This window comes from Ursus maritimus, unplaced genomic scaffold (assembly GCF_017311325.1).
Source record: "Ursus maritimus isolate PB19 unplaced genomic scaffold, ASM1731132v1 scaffold_2, whole genome shotgun sequence".
Taxonomy (NCBI): domain Eukaryota; kingdom Metazoa; phylum Chordata; class Mammalia; order Carnivora; family Ursidae; genus Ursus; species Ursus maritimus.
The window spans coordinates 90640401-90662689 of NW_024424452.1; the positions used below are offsets into that span (position 1 = coordinate 90640401).

At 45.6% G+C, this 22289-nt stretch overlaps 1 protein-coding gene across 1 annotated transcript in view; it reads right to left on the reverse strand.

Annotated features, from left to right (window-relative positions):
* The window catches only part of SMYD2 (SET and MYND domain containing 2), a 47498-nt gene that overhangs the window by 16048 nt on the left and 9161 nt on the right, over nt 1–22289 (reverse strand). Inside the window, exons 2-5 of the mRNA XM_040636336.1 lie at nt 13080–13143; nt 4338–4448; nt 1808–1868; nt 964–1088 (exon numbers count right to left, since the gene is read on the reverse strand). Of these exons, the coding sequence (XP_040492270.1) occupies nt 964–1088; nt 1808–1868; nt 4338–4448; nt 13080–13143 (361 nt within the window). The remainder of the gene's footprint in view (nt 1–963; nt 1089–1807; nt 1869–4337; nt 4449–13079; nt 13144–22289) is intronic.

Consider the following 22289-nt stretch of genomic DNA (forward strand, 5'->3'; position numbering starts at 1 on the left):
AAGACCAAAATGGGTAAGCATCAACCCAAGGTCTTTGTGAAGCCAGAGATGGAAGGTTCTGGCAAGGGAACGTGGCTGTTTGCACCCATGCAACAGTGTTGCTGTACTTCTCACTGGGAAGGTCACCTTCAACTACATTTTCGGCTTGTAGGGAAAGATGCAGGCTACGTAAGGGAGAGAAATCTGATCCATGAAGTCGTGCCAGGAAGAACCGCCCTTGCCATAAGGGGAATGTCTATGCAGCCAGACTATGCGCAGCCCAAGAATGATCACTGCACTTTCTTCATTTGTTCCAACCATGCCTACGTCTTAGCCCTTCCACACGGGTGGTTCCAGTGCCTCAATCACTTCTAAGTTGCTCTCGTCTAGAAGTCTCTCTGACTTTTTAATTAGATCTGACTGTGGTAAACCTAAACTCCTCTAAAGACGTCTTAGCAACCATCAGTAAAGACCTGATGTATCCAGACCCACTCGGGCTCCTGTCTGTGGTGACTGTCCTTCTGGGGCCATCTGAGACGGCCTCCCTCTTGGGCAGTCTGGATTTGCTGTGCTTTATCAACACAGTGTTGGTAGGAGTAAAAAAAACACTACTGTCAGAATGGAAGGTTTAAGAGAAGAAAACAAATTTAATGTGGGAATCTCAAATGGTCTTTCCCTTCAAAGAGCTTCTGGAAGGCCACAGTATTGCGGCACTGGCAACCCCTCTGTTTTCATAAACTCTTTCTGCGGCAAGAGGCAGAGGTCAGGTAAATTTCCTATGTACCACCCACCAAGGAGGGCCAGCTCAAGGTCTGCTCAAGGTCACCTAAGACGGCTATGAGAACAGGGTCCACCAGGTCAACAGCCTTGTCCTCACAGAAGCCGTCAGTCTATTTCCGTTCATCTTTACCGAGCGTGTGCTGGGGAGAGGGACTTGGGCAGGGAAAGGCTACAGTGAGTGTCACCGGATGCTGGCATTCTTACCTGTGCAAAGAGCACCACCAAGCTATCACTGTCAGGGAATTCAAGGTGCTTGGAGTAAAAGTGATGAAGTGCAGCTATGTCACTCTGAATCAAGTCTCTCTTCTCGTTGTCTAATTTATCCAGATCTGTGGATAAGCAAACCATTATTCACCAGGAAGAAAACTCTGGCTTTCTAGCTACATCCTTTTCTTAGTGTAAATGGCATGGAGGGAAAAAAAAAAAAATACATGGGGCCCCCAGAAAATATTCTTCCCCATTACTCGGTGTTACTGATAAATTCTAGGCAAAGAAAAGCATGCCATTTCTTTCTCCTCTTCCTCTGACAACTGGAAGTCACTTAGGACATGAAATTTCAACTGCCCATGAGCAATGAGGTCAGGGATGAGTGGCCACCACTGATAAGCAGCCTCGGCCTAGTCCAGCCCCTTCCCCCCGCCCCCACTGGCCCTGGAATCTGTGTCATGGTCAAGAAACTAGACAGCCCTGATTTAATGCCTTTCAGTAAGGACATCAGCTGTTTACAAGACTGCAATTCAGCAAAGATACAAAAATATTCAGCATGCTAGGAGAGCCAGCAAGAGATAGTTCGGAGTGCAGTAATTCACCCTGTGAGTTCCCACTTCCCCCTAATTATTTCCTAGTCATCGTGTCAATTCAGAAAAAAAAAAAAAAAAAAAGGTCATAGTCATTTTTCAAAACAGGCACACGAGTCAAAGTAGAAACTGGTAATCAAAATCCCCAGCACCACAAAGCATGCAAGCTCCCCATGCTTTTCTCCCACCCTGCCTCGTCCATAGAAATGTGTCGCTGTAATAGCTCGTCGGCCGGTCCCAGAGAGACTTACGTGATTCAAACTCCTTCACAGCTAACAACTTCTCGGAAGGTGTTCGCTCTGGGTGGATCTTCTAGTAGTTGGGGAGAAATCACACAGAAGGAACTGTTAACCACCAGGGCAAAAAGTAGTGCTTTCACTGCTACATCGACGTAAAGGAAGAGAAACCCAATTCTCAATGGAGCAAGGAAAACTCTCCCAGGAGTCCTGCCATCAGGCGCTGAGAGCGTCTGCCCAAAGCCCTAATCGGGAAGACTCGGAAAACTTTCTAAAGCGTCCGCCACACCCTGGCACCCTGACAGTGCGACGTGCACACAGGAGGCTCAAAGATGCCCGTCACAGGAAAGAAGAGTGGCGAGAAATCAACTTTTAGGGCCCCGACTTAAAAGGACTCTGCGTCTACAGAGGAACCATCCTATTTATTATTTCTCCTTCTAAAAAGGAACAAAATCAAACCCCCCAACCATTTTACACTTTCTTTAAGCATAGGCTAAAATGATCTCAAATTCTGTGTTTCAAAAAGAACACTTTTGGTGGTATCTGTGAGCCCAGATTCACTTTAAACGTGTTGCTGGCTTTGTTCTAGACACCCCAAGAGGAGCTAACAATAGTAAACCTGCGAGGCTTTGAGAACATGAATAAACTTGGTGTTGACAAGAGTTCAAAAGCAGAGCTCAAGAGCTGGCCTGAGGCCGTGTCTTTGTAATCTGGCTATTCAATTTGGGGATACAGGTGGTCTAGCAGGGCGCTCTCACCTCCCTGGTTAACATGTTAAGCTTCCCCTTGGTAGTTGGGTAGCCTGTCTCCCCTAATCCTCTGCAAGCCACTAGAATACAAATGGTCTGGTTTCTAATCATCAAGTCCTACTGAGATGAAAAGATAGCCAGGTAACTTTTCATTTAATAGACTATCAGTAGTAATAGTAATTATAATATAAGCTGAATGGAACCGGTATAAACTCCTCAGAGCCTTCAGACCACCCTCCTGGTGCCAAAACACTTCCATTGTTCTTTTTTGGAGCAGAGATCTTCCATTCACAGGATACATTTCTGTAAGATTAGTTAAGTCATCTTGCCTGGGAAAGCTTTTCATTCAGGAAAGTCCACCAGCTTCTTCGGAATTCTTAAGCACAATACTGTAAATGCCCCGAAGAATGTGAGGCGGGGCAGGGCAGAACCAGCAGACTGGCCACCCCATCCTCCCCACAATGCTTACAGATCTTCCTGTGATGGCCCTATTCACCTGACACTGCACCCAGTCACCCTACCTCCTCCTACCCTTTTCTCCTGACCAAGAACTCGGCATATATCTAAAGATAATTGTTAGTAAGGACTCAAAAGTTAACATCCTCCAAGGAAAACAATTTGTGGATTTTTTTGGTCTCACCCTACAGGCAACCCTTGAATCCTCTGGTTACCCCGGAGCGGATGAAGTGGCATTTCAGCAAGCACCTGACCCACGCCGCACATAATGGAACAATGACCTCAGACTTTGGAAATGTTCTGCCCCTGTTTATGCGGCCCAGGACCTACCTTGGGCCAGGGACAGATATGTGCCAATCATTACAATCCCATTCGGCTTAGATAAAAAATAGAAAGTTTTAAAGGGAGGCAGGGTGGCAGGTATCAAGAAGAGGTGGATGAAACTGCAGCTTCAAGACACGTACAGTACAGACGCCCTGACACCAACTTATCGGCAGCAAAAGCACGTCCTTGATACGAGCGCGCTCCTCCGTGGAGCTATGCCCTCCAAGCGCCGTTCAACCTATTGTGCTGGGTCACAAGGACATGTCCTATGGTGTTTCTCCCCCTCGTTTAGTTTGGTCCTTTGGCGATATGGCACCTCATTAGCCCACAGTAAGGACTGACCAAAAAAGATGGAGGATTCCAGTCCTGGCATCATCTTTGGAGGAAACTGTTCATGGCCATCATCTGTTCCCCTTGGGGGCATTTCTTTCTTCACCTCTTTCTTTTACCCTCTTCCTCTCTCACCTTGCCTCGATTCCTACTTTTTTCCACTTCTTCCCCTTCTCTTCTTCTTTGCATCTGCCATGCTGGCTGTTCCATCCCGTTCCCTGCCTGCCTAGACGAGCCCTAGTAAGGAGACAGAGATGGGGAGGAACAGGACGCTGCTGGGAGGAGGGGCAGGGAGCACTCTAGGTGTCAGAAATTTCTGAGAGGGGAAAAATCACAAAACTTCTCAGGCCAGTCCGGTTCCCTAGGGTGCTCTAGTTATTTTCACTCAGGTCTTCATGCTGTGAAAGGCCGTATTTTTCTATGTAAACCTATCTCATAAAAAAGTTCAGAATTTACCAGCTGTGGCTGTGTTCCTGACCTGGGGTACGTGACATCCTCATTGCATGGGGCAAACAACAAACCAGCTTCTGCCTGGAGTGTTATTCCCACGCCCATCCATAGGGACGGGACGGGAAATAAAGTCTAAGAATGTTTAACGAGAGACGGTCACCACAGGCCACTCATCTTTCTGACCTTTAAGAAAAAAAGAAAAGAAACTGCACTTGAACATCATCCCATTTCCTCACCTGTTTGGCCAGAATCCTTGCAGTTAGCCTGACAGTCTCTGAGGGATTCCAGCTTTCCCCAAAAACAACCATGGGAGAACATTCCAGCTTGTGCATGGGCCAATCTTCTTTCTGGGAAGGTTAAAAAAAAAAAAAAAAGATTAAACACACACACAGGAATAAAGTTCGTGAAGAGAGGATGCAGTAAGTCCTTCTCGTTAAGGTCAAGTGAAATATGTTTCCTTTTGGAAAACACGATGAAGCTCACAAAAGCTAGAGATAAAAACATCCTTTAAGATAGAGATGGCTGTGTGACCTTGACCCGGGCCTGGCCAAGGTTGTTGGTATGAGAAAATCTGCTTTGTTTTTTCATCAAGCATCTCATCTTTCTGCAGCCTCTCATTATTCCCAACAACACGTATGGCTTTCCATTATCTGTGGGAGTTGTCAAACGGCCGCGGTGAGTGATTTGGGGTATTAGCCATTGGTTTGGCCCTGCTCCCTTACAGTCCTGTTCTGGTTCTGTTCTCACATCAGGGCAAATCCCTGAGAGCTGCACTCAGCAACTAGTCTCCTTTTATAGGTGACAAAAACAAAACACAAATGAAGGCCTTGTCAAGAGCCCTCAAAGAGTCTGGCAGAGGCAAGTAGGGGGCATATTTAGGAATACAGACTCCCTGAAGATTCATTTGACAACACAGGAACACTGTATTTCTTTTTGTCCCATCCTGACGCTCTTATGCCCCTGGTTGGGGCACAAAGGGTATGTGCTCACTACTGGCAGGGTAGAGACGCCGTCAGTGGGGACAGGTGAGGCTCAGGGAGGAAGGACACCATGGTGCATGGTGGCCACGGAGGAGAGGAGTCTGAGGGCTGGGGAGGAGCTGCTAGCGGCCAGCGTGGGGGGATGACTGAGAACTGACTGGACTCCACGGAGGCCATCACTGATTGACAAAAACCAGTGGTACCGGTGTGATGGGGTCCGGGGCGGCTGGGGAGGCACTCCAGGGAGAGCTGAAGCAGAGCTGAAAACTGGGAGGAATGGGTGACGGGTAGAGGAAGGATGACTTTTGAGGTGGGAAATATCACAGCACTTGGTATACAGATGGGACTCCGCAGACACGCTCTCTCTTAATGGAAGTGGGCCTGTCCTGCTCTTCCCTCAGCCTCCCCCACCTCAGAAAACAGCTGGTCTGTTCTTCCAGATCATCAGGCTGGAACCCTGGTCATCTTTGACACCTGTCTCACACTCCCCAGTCACCTCCAGCACATCCAATTTCCTTGCCTTCAGAACAGATCTAGAACCCGATCACCCCTCGCCACCACTAACCCTAACCCACTACCCTTTTGTAGTCCCGACACCTCCCACCACCAGTCTGCCCACACCTCCTACCCGGATGCCTGCTTCTGTCCCTACGGACGAGGCTCAATAGAGTAGCCAGGATAGTCGATCCTGCTACACAGAGCTCAGCTCATGCCAGTTCTCAGCTCAGAACCTTCTAATGGCTTCTCACCTCACAGCAAAAGGCAGAGTCTTAAAGATGACCGATGACCACTCATGATGGGAGCCCCCACCCCCACTACTACTCTGACCTCATCACCTCCCACCATGCTCTCTCTCGCCTCAGTCCCCCTGCTGCTCCTTACACAGACTGTGCCTACCCCTGGCTTACGACCTTTTGCACTTGCCGTATTCCTGGCGAGTGCCCTCTTCCCCTAGATACCCATTTTGCTCCCTGCCTAACTCTTCCATATCTCTGGCTCAAATGTCACCTTCTCAAGATGGCTGCCATGAATACCCTACTAAAGACAGCACGTGCCCACCACTGTCCACTTCCTTGCTCTGTACTTCTTCTTAGGTACTTCCCACGACCCGATATACTACATATTCATTAGTTTTTTGGTCAGTATCTGTCTCCCCCATTAAAATAAAGGAACTCGGTCTGGGGTAGGTTTTTTCCCCACATTTATAACCCCAGAAGCTAGAACAGGGCCTTGCATTTAGGAGGTCCTCCATAAAGTTGCTGAGTGAAGATGTCCCCCTGCCCCCAACCCCCACCCCAAGAAGGAAGGACACGATGTGACTTCATGATTTAATGCGTTATGTGACACAGGCCATTGGCTCAAGTTCTGTGCCAAGATGTTTTGCACAAATAACGCCATGCCGAATATAACTAAGAGCAGGGAGAGAAAGAAATGACAAGATATGCACCAGGGAGAAGGGGATCTGTTTTTAGCCAAAGCCTGAAATGAGAGCACAGCAGTAAGGCAAAGAGGGAAAGACCAAGAAGGCTTCAGGCCTTGGGGCATCTGAGGGGAACGGGAACCACCAGCTGGAGACAGATGGATAATTAACAACCACGAGCAGGTGTCCAGTGTGAAACCAGGAATTCTAACAGAAGGCCTTTGCAGGGCCTTTGAGATGCTGGTTTCCTGAAGAGCAGGTCTTGTTACCGGTGTTCAACAACAGTGACTCCTGGGAGAAGGAAGTTTAATACTAACCTTTCTTACGATGATTCCTCTATTATTTGGTAATCGAATTAATTCATTAACAGAATATAAAATCTATGTTAATATCAATTACACACAATGCTGACATTTACTGATGTGAATGTCCTCAAAGGGAAGGGAGCCTCTGGGAGGAAAGCAGAGTGCTGCCAAGCAAGCGGACCCTGGTCTGGGGCTCAGGAAACCTGCATTCCTACCCCGCTCTGCAGCTATGTGACACCAGGCGGACCTCTTAATCCCTCTGCAGCTGTACCCGTGGCTGTCAATAACGTAATCCCTGAGTTACTTAGCAGGTCCAGAATCCTGAGGCTATGATTTGACACCTTCTGACAGTGATAATCACAGCTGAAGCCTGAAGAGGAGCAAGACACGTAGGACCTTCATTCGGGGACAATCAGGCACTCGTGCAACCACAGAAGGTCCCCGTCAGGATCCACTCAGCTCATCCATGAGAAGCACTTAGGACAGCACCTGGCACATAGCGCACTCTCAGGACATGTGGGTACCTGTTCATTCATTCATGCATTCATCCATTCATTCAATGAGCTCTGCAACTGACCCTAGAGGGAGGGAGGGGAGATGAAGTCTCTAACTTGAAGTAGCTTGTGACTGTGTCAGGAGACATGTATGTGACACGGTCCCACACACAGCAGTGAAATCAGACAGTGCGATAAATTCAGAGAAGTGTAGAATCGCGGAAGTTTCATTAAAGGAAATTTCCCCAAATAAGTTGTCACTCTCTGCTGAAAGGTGGTGAGACATGTGGGTTAAGGGAGGAATGACAGAGATGTCCCTCCATGGCACTGCTCAGGTTTCTTTAAAAAACAGAAAAAGGTGGGAGGGAGGCTCACATCTGGCAGGAGCGTCAGTTAGGTTCTGAGAGTATCCTGACATGCCGTCTTCCATCGCAGGGATGGTCCACATACGGGAGGGAACCTGACAGCTGCAACTTGCCCTGGTTTTGACTATAAAAAATTGTAAATAATGAGACTGGCAAAATTGAAAAAAAATTAGCCTATCCTGATGAACAGGAATAAATACTATCAATGAATACTTTGGTTTGGTTTTGTTGTGTTTTAGTATTGGCGGTTTCTTCATACGCAGAGTGGTTTTGCAACCGCGTATGCCTTCTAAAACATTTTTGTCAGTTTTTCTAAAACTTTTCTGAGTATTTTTCTTCAAAAGCCAAGCTATTTCTCCTGTCCTGACTGCAATCTTTTTACAATTTTATGTAAATTTGGATTCTATTGTCCAGAAAAGTAATATACAAATAAACGGACACGAAGGACTCAGAAAGACATATACCAAAGTGCTAGTAGTGATTTTTCTCTGGAAGGACAAAATTAGGGAACCTCTCTCTGTCCTCATTTTAGACTGTATTTTCTGGTTTTTCTAAAATGAGCACAGATTATTTGTGCAATGAAATTAATTAAATCTATGTAAAAGGAAGATACAAAAATTTCTGTACCCTTTTTAAACTTCAAAGTCATTTTCAGCCAAGGTAATAAGTGCTCTGCCTGACTTTCCTGTTTGTGCACGAACAAAAATGCTTCAAGATGCATAAAGAGTTGTAAAATTGTCTCATGGTGCACCAGCATTTCTAACCCTGGAAGAAACGACTGACTGTTATTTCATCCAGTTTTCTGCTGAGCGAATGATAATGCTGTCTTCCTGGACAACGAGATTGGGGTTTTATTGTGAAGTCCTTTTTCCTAACTCTTGCACCTGGCATTTCTCTTGCTCTAACAGAGCTTTCAAAACAGATGTAGTCTACTTAGACAAATGCATGTGACTTCCTGAACTGTGGAACAGCAAGAAAACGTCATGGGATTTCTGCTGCCACTACCATTACCATCAAGGGGAGCAGTGCAAAAGGAGTCAGGTGCACACTGACCACCTCACATGAAGGAGACAGCTGAGCCCCCATCACAAGGACATGTGCTTTGTTTTATGTTCCCATACAAGAGCCATGGGATAGGCTCATTCATTCATCCACACGTTTTCCTACTGGTGATGTGAAACATTTAGGAAAAAGAGTGATCAAGTTTAAGATGCTTCCTAGGTTTGGTTAAGGGACCAAAGTGAATTTAACCAGGATTAAACCTAAATCATCCATGACAATACAATAGTCAGACGAGCACTTCTCAGGCACTTTCTACACTTCAGTTACTTTCACGTCCATAACAAAAGTCACAAATTTTCTCACATCCTTAGTCACATGCTCCTCACACGTGCTTTTTTATCCCCATCACGGCACGCCCCTTCTTACTTTCAGAAACACTCATAACCTCATCACCTCCATTTACACATCACTATTTGTTAATGTTAAGAAATAATACCTAGAAAATTCTATTCTACAATGATTCCTCTATAAAATAACTTTGTAAAACTACTCTCTTGAACATGTCATGGTGCAATTTAATGACGAAGTCTAAGTGAGGAAACAATATACTTAGCTTTCCAGGCATATTTATAAAAATAAATATAGTTCATTAAAACACACAGGTTACAAAATAAGCCTAACTAAAAAGGGATTTCTATTTCTTTTATGTTTCCTCCCATTATCCTTTCATGCATCATCAATTAAAATCCTTCCTCTGGCAGGATCACACTGAGTCAAGTGAATGAAGAGAAAAGTAAATGGGACAAGATATCACCAAATTGTATAAAATGAAGCGAAATTCTAAAGCGCTGCAGTTAGAGAAGAGGGCTTGGGGACAGCGGACGTAGTGGCTAGGGTCTCCGGAGATGCAGTACTCCCTGGAAAGAGGAAACCCTTGGGGAGGAGTGTGTGCCTTAGCACTCTTGTGGAGATTTCTGGCAAAGACGACACCAGAAGGGGCTCTCCCCTTTCATGTCCACTGAAGGCCACTTGTCTTTCTTTGACACATTCCCATAGTGCCCCCTCTCCCACCCTCAGGACCGCCAAGCACCGTGTTGGAGAGTGGTGACAGCCTTCCGCCAGCAGTCTGTACAGTCTGGTCCCCACTTCTACCACTGTGACCTTGGGCAGGTCACCCAACCACTTGTGGCCACTGTCTTCTTATCTACTCACACACTGGACCTGGCAACCTTCACTCTGACACCCCTCCCCCACCTCTGCTGTTTGGTGCCCAGGCCTGCACTCCAGGTGGGCGGGGTCTACGTGGTCATGAGAAGCAGCCAAGGGCCCTGGTCTCGTAGGTGGAGAATCACTCATCACCTGCCTCTTACCATCACTGCCTTGTTTTGTACAGCACAGCTTCCCCTTTAATCCCACCCAAGTACCCCCTGAGGAGGAACCCTGAATACATTTTTATCTGGAGCTAATGCCCCAGATTCCTCCCTAATAATTTTATGCATGAAGCTCCTGAACTGCCATTTATTTCTAGGCACGTACTTTACTAGATACTCAGGACCATTCTATGTCATTACAATCCACTGCCCTTACTTAGTTCTTCTGCACGAAAGCATGGCAACCCTTAATGGCCACTAACTTCTCCCTTCAACAAAAGGGGACAGATAAAACGAGAGTGAAACGTACAGATGAAATCCACTCTGTCACCTCTAGCAACAAGTGGCATCAGGAACCGGGTATCACTTGTCATCTAGGAGGGTACTTTGGCCACTAGATACTTCACAGAAGCATAGGAAAACTGAGCTGCAGAAGTACTCTCCAGGGCTGATGGGGCCTGGCCCGAACAAAGGGTAACTATCAAGGAAGACTCTCCATCATGAGGCTGGGCACAGCAAGCGGTCTTGGCCTCAGGCCTTTGAACATGACTTAGCATCACAGAGCAGTACCCTCCACTCTGGGCTTCCAAGCAAGCTCGTTATGATTTGACCGCCCGTGCAATCTGTCCACAGGAGGAGAATGTACAGACCATCAAACTGCTTTTTGAAAAGTGATACGCAGGCATCCTGGTACATATAGGCCGGTGTGTTTGGTTCATGTGAACTCCTCCCCCCGCCCCGGGAGAGCGCCCCTCACTGTGTGCTCACAGAGGAGCTTTCTGAGTCCGCAGTTTTGGGAAACTCGGTCTTGAAGAGAAGGGAAGCCACACCAGCCACCTTGGAAACCCCACTGGACCACAATGGTTCATCAAAATAATGCCATCTAGGGAGGCGTAACGGAAGAAGAGTTAGCAGCAGGCTCAGAAGACCCAGAGATAACTCGGCATCTCACACAGTCTGATACTTTTTATTAATGCAGTGTTTACGGTTAACCAGAGAAGTGGAGACTCATTTTATAATAAGCATGACTCACACAACGTACACTGTTAGTGTTCTCAGGGTTTTAGAATCCATCCATTCTCTTGGGGTAAAAGAAACAAAAACAAAAACAAAAAACCAAGTCCGTCAAATCTAAAGTGTGCCGTATACTCTAGAGTCTCTGCACAGAGCTAAGCTTCGGTCCAGCCTAAATTACTGTCATAGTATTTCCCGTATGTCCTCACACCTGTCCACAGCGTCATGGTTTATAGAGAGCTCTCATATCACTAGGTCCCTACCATTTGTCAGGATAGGCACCTATTGCCATCATTAATGTGTGAAGAAACTGAGCTCAGAGATGTCCTCAGGCTTGTCAAGTTCACGGAGACAGTAGGTTGCACAGTCAGGATCACCTCCTTCTACTATTCCGTGTTACACTGTCGGAACTCTATGTGATTTTCCTATCTTGCTTCTCTAAAGAACCAGAATGTAATGAGTTAATTTTTCTAGAAGGATTTAGCTTAAATATAGAAAGAACTAACTTATCATTCCTGGAATCAAATCATGGAATTCCCAGGGCTCACTGATCTCCCCAGTGCCGAAGGAATCCAACCACAGAATATTCTATCCACAACTGGTAGGAGCAAAGTATGATCTCTCTTCTTCGAAAGAAGGCCCACTCCCTGAAAACTCAACTATAAGCCCATTTATATTCTCGCTGTGACACAGGCTGACCACCTCTGGAAGCCTGCCATGGGAGACACAGGGGAGTGGGCTGTGCACAGGACTGCGGAGCCAAGGGAGATGTCCCCAGGCCAGTGGCTCAACCTGTGCTTCATTCCAGCAAGGGGCCATTGTGACTGGAGCTCTATGGTCAGACGGGACACCAGGGCTTAGCAACCTCTCCCACCGATACATAATAATGCTCTTTGGGGATTTTCAAAGGTCAACTGCATAGGGAAAGAGAAAGAAAACAATGAAATAGTGGGTAACCAGAAGTACATCAGGGAAGGGGGGCAGATGTGGGAGGTAAATGACGCCAAGTCTGGCAAGAACAATGACCAAAAAAAAAAAGAGGTAGAGACTATGGAGAAAATCTTCCCCGTCACCTAGAGCCACTGTTTAATAGCATCAGCATTTCCCAGGGCCTATGAATAGGTTTCCATTAAAAAAGAAAAAAAAAAGGCTAAGGAGGGTATACAGATGTCAAAGATCATATTCTCCCTAAATTCAAATTGTTAGAACATGGAATGTGTTAAAAAAAAAAAAAAAGAAGAAGAAGAACATGGAATGCATTTTCTATGGAATACCTATGAACATTCAGTGGAACTAGAATCCAGCAGACGAGTATGGAAAACAACACTCCTAGTCCCTCAAAGAGCTACCAAGAGTTCCTCCAAATTCTTCCTTAAGCTTCCCATTCCCATGTTATAGAATTCCCTGGAGACTTACCCATCGAACCAGATGGCCCACGGTCTACATGCAACCCTCCTCCTGAGCCCGCCCGACCCTGGCTGCTTCCAAGGCACCAGCTCCAAGTACAGACTCGGAGCAGCCACCCTCTGGCTGTGCCAAGGCTGTGCCAGGGGCTCCCCGAAGTCTAGCTGGACTCGGACTAGGTTTGAACAGGCCAAGGGCGACGTGTGGCCTGCTTACGGGGATTTATAAAAATACAGACCTGTGACGATAAAAATTAAAATATTTTAAAGATACCATTTTAGCATTTTTCATTTGTCATCTCCACAGTGTTCCATCTGTTGCTGGTGGCCTTGGGGGCAAACCGTCAACCTTGGTAATACACCTGCCTGTACCCAACATGCCCTCCTCATGGCTTTCCCCTTCTCCTGCACCTGCGTGTGGCCTCAGAGTGTCACTGTCTATCACTGGCTGCCTGTCAGTCCTGGGCCAGCACGCAGGGGTATCCAGACACATGTGAGGCCCAAATAGCTTTCCAGCTCTGGCTGCAAAAGGGTGCTGGGAATGGCGTGACAAGGAAAGGCAGGACATCGGGGTCCCAATCTTCAGAGGAAATAAGGCCCTCCCGACCAGTTGGCCCAGACCTACCTGACACTGCACATCGCAGTAAAATGCCTGCTTGCATCTTCCACATTTGGACAATCCTTCTTTCCTTAAAAACAGAAAGGGCACTGTAGTGGCGAGAGGCACAGAAACGTGAAGCTGCACATTTTATCATGCAATAATAAAAGCCATCTGGTCGGGAAGCAGAGCCAAGATTCACCTTACCTTACTCTCCCACTGATACAGTGGCATTTTCCCAAAGGAGGATTTTGACCAGATTCAGTCCTTGAGGAGGAGTAAGTTAGTCAAACAGTACATGCACCAATGTTTACCGACCCTGACAGCGGGAAGGGCACCTTCCAAACTGACCAGCGGTGTGCTCTACGACTCCCGAACCTGGCCTGGGACAGCAGAGCCTCCACATCGCCTGCGCTAGTACTCAGTACTCTGGGCCAAGTCAAAGGCTCTTAGGTCCTGATTTTCTCACCTACTCAAGAGGGACAGAGATAAACAGAACCATCGTAGAGGTTCCACCTCACACAGAGGACTGGGGGCACCTGCACTGGTGCAAATGCAGGGTGAGTGACAACCTTTATTATTGAGAACTGCAAGTAAGGCAGATGATAGAACAGAGTAGACCAGTAGTTCCCATGCTGCCCAGAAAGCCAAGTTTAAAAATAATGCAACCCAGGGGCCCCTGGGTGGCTCAGTCCGCTGAGCGTCTGACTCTTGGGTTTCCGCTCAGGTCGTGATCTCGGGGTTGTGAGACTGAGCCCTGCGTCGGGCTCTGCACTTAGCATGGAGTCCGCATACAATTTTCTCTCTCCTGCTCCCTCTGCCCCTCCCCCACTCAAAAAAATACATATATGTATACATAAAATGCAACTCTGCAAGCAGAGATGTAGTCTTGGATAAACCATTAGTGGATGGTTTGCCGGTGTACTGCACTGAGTGATTCTTCTGCCTCTCTGTAATGAGGTCAATACTCCCCTTCCTTGCCATATTACCTCCCTGCCTCCCACAAAGGACAGGGACTCTGCTGTTTCCCAACTGTCAGGTGCTAGTGTGTTTGTCGTGTTTGATAAGTCAAAGCCTTTTCAAAAACTGTGAAGCCATTGAATTAAACCCCACCAGACAGAAGCCTTAAAAACGCTTTTTTGAAGTGGGGAACGACCCCGTGGTTCAATCAGAGCACTATCTTCCGCCCACCGCCCTGAAGCTGGCCTTGCAACTTGAAGCAATGCCCACGCCCTGCCACGAGGGGCACTATCGCCGCGGCCCGGTCCGCACTGCAGTGCAGCCCCCCGCCGCAGCGCGGGGGAGCGGATATTCTGGAATACGCAGGAATCACGCCGCAGAGCCCTCCTCTGCTCCTTGTCAGCGAGCGGCAGTCACCACACTACTCCCACGGAATCAAGACTGCTCCCCAAATGCTCCTGTTGGAGCTAAACAGACTGCCTTGCAGTTTTCATGACAGCGCTTGGATTTCAAGAAGCAGACTGGAGAATGTGTAGGAGAAAAACACATCTTGTGGTTGAGGCATAAATAAATATCCCGAGTTTGCACATCTCAATAGTTTAAAAAGGAACTCACTGATTTAGCTGAGTGTATTCTCTGGCCTCTAGCACCTCCCCCCAGCCTGGACCCAAGGTGCACCTGACTCTGACTGCATTTTGCAATAAAAGAGAAACGAGACGATGGTCCCTGCTCTGTTGCATTTTATAATGAGGAAGAAAGGACAGAAGAGGCTGTAGAGAAACAACTGTGAAGGGACTTGCAAGCAAGTGCTAAGTGATAGAGACCCTGAAGAATGCCAAGGAGATGGAAAGTAAAGATGGGCAAAGCCTGGAAGGGAACTCTGGAAATTCTTTCCAAAAAGAGGTGTGTTGGAAATGGCTAATGGATGGGTAGATGACCCCTCATAAAAATGTCCATCTGAAGCAGCCATTCATTAACGTTTGTTTTCACAGGGGGAGAGGTCACAGGAGCTCTTTGAGAATTTGATTGAAGCTATTAATTCTCCCAACAGCTCACCTTAACCCCAATCCCCCAAAACAACAGAAAATTATGTGAAATTTCACGGGCTCTGAGCCCCCTGAAAAGCCCATCCACGGACACTGAACGGACTCTGAAACTAGAGTTAAGACCCCCTGATATAAAAGATGAGAAAACTATCTTTATTAGCCCTAGGTTATACCAAAAAGCAAGGATTCAGTGGCCCGTCCTGCACAGAGGCAAGCAGTAAAGTTAATACGAAACCAAGGCTTATTTTTAGCCCCACGGTAACATCCCAAGGGAGAGAGAAAGCAAAATTGAGCTCTTGAGAGCTAGGGAAGAACTCTAGGGGGATTTCATCAAAACCATAAATCACCCAAAGGCCAGGCTTCATTCACACTAGCTGGCTACCAAATCCCACAAGCCACAAACAAGAGACAAGGAAATGGCTAACTTTTTTTAAGTGTTGGCAATTTGTTGCATGATTTCTAGCCTGTCCCAGTGGTTCTCGAATTGTGGTCTGGAGACTTCTGGGATTCCAGGGACCCTTTCCGGGAGTCAGTGGGGTCAAAACTACTTTCAAAGTAACACTACTGTCTTGACAATTGCACTGCCGTGGGTGTAAGCTGTAAAGGAGCCTGGAGGGTACAACGTCTGGAACCTTGGTACAAATCAAAGCAAATCAAGTTGTCTACATGTCCCTGTATTCTGGACTTCCACAGGCTCAGAGCTAAGCCAGGGGGAAGGCCAATTTTACTTAAGAACGTTCCTGATGGAGCAGAAACAAATAGTAATTTTGTTCAATCTTGATGCTTGGGTCTGTATCTTCTGACATCCTATGATAAGGTGGAAAGAATGCACCAAGTGTTTCTTCAGGGAGAAGCACCTGTGTGAGCACTGGAGTCCTAAAGTGAACAAGAGAATTGGAATTCTGTTTTTACCTGAAAGAACCACGTTAAACTGTGGTTATTCAGACTTGAGGATCTGGCAGATAACGTGATGGAAATGAATGTCACTTCAGGGAAAACAACTGAAAATATGTGTGGCTAATGATCAAATGTTGGCCTTCAAGCAAATACGAGAATTTTGGAAAACAAGTCTCTGCCACCGTGAGCTTGACAGTCTCTCATGTGATGAGACTGCTGGGGATATTAACAATTGTGGGGTGTTTTTTTTTTTACATGGTTTGATGAAGTACAGCGACTTTTAGAATGTCTATATAATTCAGTGAACCAATGTTTTTCAAATGACAGGTGCAAGATATTTTAAAAATCACGCGTGGCTAAAAAAGTAATTTGAAGTGCAAGAGAGATCAAGGGATTTCAACGTAACAGAGCATATAAAGTTCACTAATGTGGGTTCAGACCGCACATTAAATGGTCTTAACCCTTTAAGACATTCACTTAGCAAGTTTTAGTGAATGAGAATATATTTACAATTAACTGAAAAGGCTATTAAAATATGCCTCTCTTTCTGATTATGTATCTATTTGAGGCTGGATTTTCTCCATGTATTTCAACCAAAAATACATAATACCATAGACTGAATTCAGAAGTGTATTTGAGAATCCAGCTGTCTTCTGGAAATCCAAACATGAAAGAGATTTGTAAAACTGTGGAACTCCACCACTATTCTTACTAATTCTTTTGTTCTGTAAAATAGTTCTCATGAAAACACATTATGCTAGCAGTAATAGCTGTTGTCCTTTTCAACTGAATACTTCATAATTTTCTGTTTTAATTTCATATATGGTAAATATTGATAAACATAACCCATATGGACAAAAGCTCTTTGGAGTTCTCAATTTTTAAGAGTACAACAGAGGGATTCTTAAGACAAAAAATATGAAAACTGATCTATCTTAATAAGTCCATCAGCTCTGAAAAAGACATTATTCCTATTTTTCAAATGAAGATAATGAGGATCCAAAGGTGAAATATCTAACCCAACGTGGTCATTCAGCAAGTAGGTAGCAGAATCAGAATTCACACGTCAAAGTACAAATTTTGTCTCCATCGTGCAAGAATATCCTTCCTTGAGTCGTTGTGACAGTTATTCAAGGATCTCCTACGTGAAGCTGGAATCATCTACGTGTTTGCATACCCTAACAGTAATAAGAAAACATAAGGCATTCTTTACTCTGGTTGGAATAACTTCCCAGTTCCAACGACACCCCATTCATGCCACTTTGTTTCAAAGATGCAATGGGGAGAAACCAGGATCATTTTTCAAAATGAGATTTCGGGAGGGAGCACCCCCAAAAAGAGGGTTTCTCAACCAACAGTGCGACAACAGTAACTGGTTTCACTTAAAATGCACGGGAATGACATAAGGATTGATTGTATATTTGCGCTGTGCAAAGAAAGTCCTTCCCTGTCATTCAGTACCATACATAGAGGTATTCCTCAGACAGAGACACTGGGCGAATCCAAGCTGGATCATGTGCGCTGGGAACTGGGTGACAGGGTATCATAGCTCTCACAAACCACCGGAAAGCTTTGCGGGCTCGGGGGCAGACTGGACTGTGTGTACGCCCATTCACGCAACTGCCTGCTTCTATGCGGATGTTCTCAACATACATCTTCCTGAGCCAGACTGCCTTCACAGTAGAGACGGAGAACAGCGAAGCCAGTTTCTGACAGCAAAGAGCACACAAACCGACTCTGATCTACTCTGGTATAAGCAACTTTAGATGAGGTGGGGTGGTGGCAGGAGAGGGAGCTCTGCTCCCACTATCCAGATACATAGTCCCTTCCATAGCTAGGGAGAGATGTAAACTTCTCCTAAGTCTAATGGCTGAAACGCAAATTAAAATTTGCTGAGCTGGTACCTACACTGTGTGTGTGCTGGGGAGGGGGTGTGTGTGTGTGCACGCGCTTGAGAGAGGAAGGAGGACACAGAGATTTTGGGAGTGTTTGACTATTTCTGACTAAGACATTGAGCCAGAGGGAAACTTCATATGGGATATCCATTTTCATCTTAGGAACACACAAGGCGTTTGGAATAAACGCTGTTCCTGCAGAAGATGCAGCCTAAACCTTTCATTTGCAATGCAACCCCATTTGAATCATCCAGGAGGTTTGGGGGAAAGACTGCAAAGCAAAGCAAACAAAACTCCTCTCAGACAAAGACTAATAAAAGGTCACTTGAAGGAATAAACTGAAATAACCCAAAAGGAATGAAACTCAAAGACAGTGAAGAGTGAATTGCTACTAATCTCTCACGAGATCTCAACCCATCTGGGCCTGGGGGAGGACCCAACAACTCCCATTGGATTGGTCTGTGCTGGGATTTTTTAAAAGGCTCTCCAGGAGATTCCAGTCAGCTTCCAGAAGGCAGAACCACCAGCCCAGGCCTACGGTAAACCTTTCGGGCTGAGTGGTTTTTTGGGTGCAGAAGTTGCTGACTAGTGTTGAAGTAACTCTCTGCAATGCGGATTGTTTGCAAGGTAACTCGTCTTAAGAATGAGCCACACATTCTGGATGTACTAGGTTGTTGAGCAACCTTGATGATGAATTGAAGGTGAGAATAAAGTGGCTGACAGCGTATTTTCTAACTATGACAAGAAAGTATTTTAGAAGCTTTAAGTGCAAGCTTTAAGAAGGAGAGCTGAGGCTTTTTTTTCCCACCTCCTCCTGATTCCTGCTTCACAATTTAGGGTGAATATGAGGAGTTATTTCCCCACCTCTCTAGCTCAAACCCTTTCCTCCTGGTGCTTGAGGTGCTATGTGATCCTGGGCAAAGCATTAATCCTTTCTGGACCTTTTCCTCCACTGTAAAGGTGCAGTTCCTACCTCACAGGTCTGTTATGAAAATTAAATGAGAAAATACGAGCAAAGTGTGCTACTATCACGTTTTTCATTAGCTTCCACTCTTTTTTTTTTTTTAAGTGGTATTAACTACTCAACTGCCTTCAGTACAATCTCATTCAGACTCCTATTTGCAGATTTCTGTTTCTAAAGTCTCTGTTTTATGGGCATATATCTACCCTGCTGTGAACGGAAGGGCTCTTTGAACTTAAGAAACGATTCCATCCACAAAGGGAGGAGAGAAATGTTACAGGAAAGTGCAACTATTTGACTATCAGTGACTGGAACCGAATGCAGAAGACCCGCTCCTGTCATTTTCTACTGGGGGAGACACACGCAGTGATTAATTTTCTTGCTTTTCAAATTTGGAAGCCATGAAGATCAACAAGTTAGAGATGTAATTAACAACGGCTAGTTAATGCCTTGCCGCAGGTGCTGTTGGTCTAGATGAAAGGAATTTAATCCTGTAAGCTCCCCACTTTCTGCTACTGAAATGGATGCTTAGTGGGTTTCACCATGAAAGAAAGGGAGACTGGCATGGAGGGGGTTTGCAATAACAATTACTTTTAACTAACGGTGACAGAAGAAGTGACAAGTATGCTCTGTTGAACAGAGGCAGCCCCAGCCAAATGAAAAAGAGAAAAGGAAAAAAGCCCAGCAGCGAAATATAACTTCACCATGGGTTGAAATAAGACAATCAGAAACAAAGTTAGCCTCCCACCCAGAGAGAGTGGTTACACTAGCAAATTTTTATTTGAGAGAAATAAAAATTGGAGGAATTGTGGCAGAACCCTATTATAACCCTGGTTAGGGGACAAGGATAATACTAAGGCTATAGGTTTTTGTGTAATAGTGAAAGATGCTCTGCATATCACTTTAATCCACAATGTAACCGTGAAACGGACCCACGTGCAGCGGGGAGCTTCTTGCCAGAGCCGCGCTGAACCTTCCCCTTCGCACTGGGCTTTGTTCTGAGGCTTGTTAAAAGTTAGAGCCCGGGGCCTCTTGGGGAAGCAGGAGATATTTAGGGCAGTAAGGTAGCAACTAATGGGTTTTCCCAACTATTGGAACGAGAGCCCTGATTTACAAGGAGGATGCTGGGCTTGGTGGTCAGGGTAAAAAATGGTTGGCCTTGCTCTAAAGCGTCACAGGGCAAGGTGGGGTGATGTAGGTCAAAGGGCAGAAATTTTCACCTGTAAGTTCTGGGGCTCTACACTGACTACAGTTAGTATTAACAGCATTGCACCTGTGAACGCGGCTGAGAGTACACCCTAAGCATTCTCACCACACACACAAAAGTAAGTGTGTGCACCGAAATGTTACTTACCCTGACCTCAGTAATCACTCCGCAACGTATATCAAATTGTCCTGCTGTATACTTTAAACACATACAATTATATTTGTCAATTATTCCTCAATAAAGCTAACAAAATCTTGTAAAATGACTCCACACATCACTGATTCATTAAAAGTCAGCTCCGCAATGAAAAAAAAAAAAACAATGACACTGATTTAGGGTTTGTTGTAATGCAGGCTCTGGTGGAGATGAAATCTGCCTTTGTCTTAGAAAGAAAAAAACAATTCTTGAAGCTTATGGACAGAGGAGAGAAACACGGCCTCAGGAACAGTGAACATGGCATCACTTTTTGCAGCCTCTGGATGGTGCCTGTATGCCAACCTCACCTTGCAGGCCCTGTCAAGTCCCCAGCAGTTGAACCTGCTCAAAGAAGGCACGTAGGTACTAGCAAAACTTAGCATTTTCATTTGGAAACGTTTTCTATCTTAACTTTTTTTAAATATGTATTTCACTTACTTATTTGACAGGGAGAGAAAGAGAGCAGAAGACAGAGCCCAAGCAGGGGGAGCAGGAGCAGAGGAAGAAGCAGGCTTCCCAGGGAGCAGGGAGCCCGATGCGGGTCTCGATCCCAGAACCCTGGGATCATGACCTGAGCCGAAGGCAGACGCTTGACCAACTGAGCCACCCAGGCGCCCCTTTCTATATTAACTTCTGTGTGAGATCCAAATGGCACTTCCTTGCTACTTTATCTTTTACTTCTCTAATGCCAACTGAGTGGGAAGTCAAAAGGAAGGAACCAACTGATCATTTCCTAACTCGCGCTCTCATAAAGGAACTGATGATAAATAACACCCACCGTTTCCTCCGGTGGCTCAATAAATGACAGATGTTACCGGCAGTCCTTTGTAATAAATACCAATACTACTGGACCCCCTATGACCGCTGTTGCCCCAACTTCTACAACACCCAGGTGAGTCAGCAGCAAGGAAAAGGGCAAAACCAAAGCCATATAAATTTACCTATTTAAAAACTTAAGCCGTTCCTAACACTATTGCTCATGTCAACATTCTGGCCGCAGAGGTAAAAAAAAAAAAAAAAAAAAAACACGTAAAAATACCTTTACAACCTATGCTAAACGTGAATTCCAGAACAGAGGTCGGGCCCTCTGCAGCCAGACATGGGAATGAACGCCTTGCCCAACAAACAGGTGGCCTGCTCTAAATCCTACTTAGGAGAAAATGCACCTTTTAAAACTGCTTACAGAAGAATTTTAATAGGTGACCCTCCCTCATCCCTTTAGCTTTATTTTCCTATAGACAATAAAAAACCGAAATGCCAATTTGTTGAGGTGAATGGCTCCATTGTGAACTATACCTTGAGAACTCAAGCTTATCAGCTACTGTTTGAGCAGACTTAACAGACGTTTTTCTTTCAATCCTTATGGATTCCATTTGTATTTCCGAATTAGAAAGAACATTTTGGATACTATAAAACTTTGTACATGAAGCAGAAGAGAAATAGGTTATCTAACTTAGCCAAGTAAGTTCTGGGCAAAAAGTATTATTTTCTCTGTGTAAAATACTGTACCAGGCTCTGGAGGAATGATATTTTTATAATAGTTGAGCTAGTAGGAGACGTAAGCCCTACCTTCCTGCAGATGGTGGTAGATATAAGCATCAGGCAAATTGACGCAGCACCCAAACGGCCTAAATGACACAGAACTGAGAGCTGGAAGCTCCTAGGACTGAACTCTTGAAGGACACAGAAGTTTGGGTATTACAGAGAAAGTTGTCTTACGCATCTCTGAAGCACCGGGGTTAGAAAACGATGCCTAGGATAGCAAGAGTGCTCAAAACATGTAAAAACTACTGTAAATATAAAATAGTAATGAAAACGAAGAGGTTTGTGGGCTGAAGTACTTAAGAGGAGCTTCGTAAAAAAGATGCAATTTAGGCTGGATCTCCCTTGAGAATGAACAGACGGAGGGAGGCACAAGACAGGGAAAGGGATCATGCAGAGAAAAGCACTCATGGTTACAAATGGGCAAAAGGAAGAACGAAGAATCACAGAGCACCTTTGCGGGATACTGGAGAGACCACCCAGATTGTGTTTAGGGTGTGAGACAGCAGGGAGGGACAATGCTGGTTAGCGTGG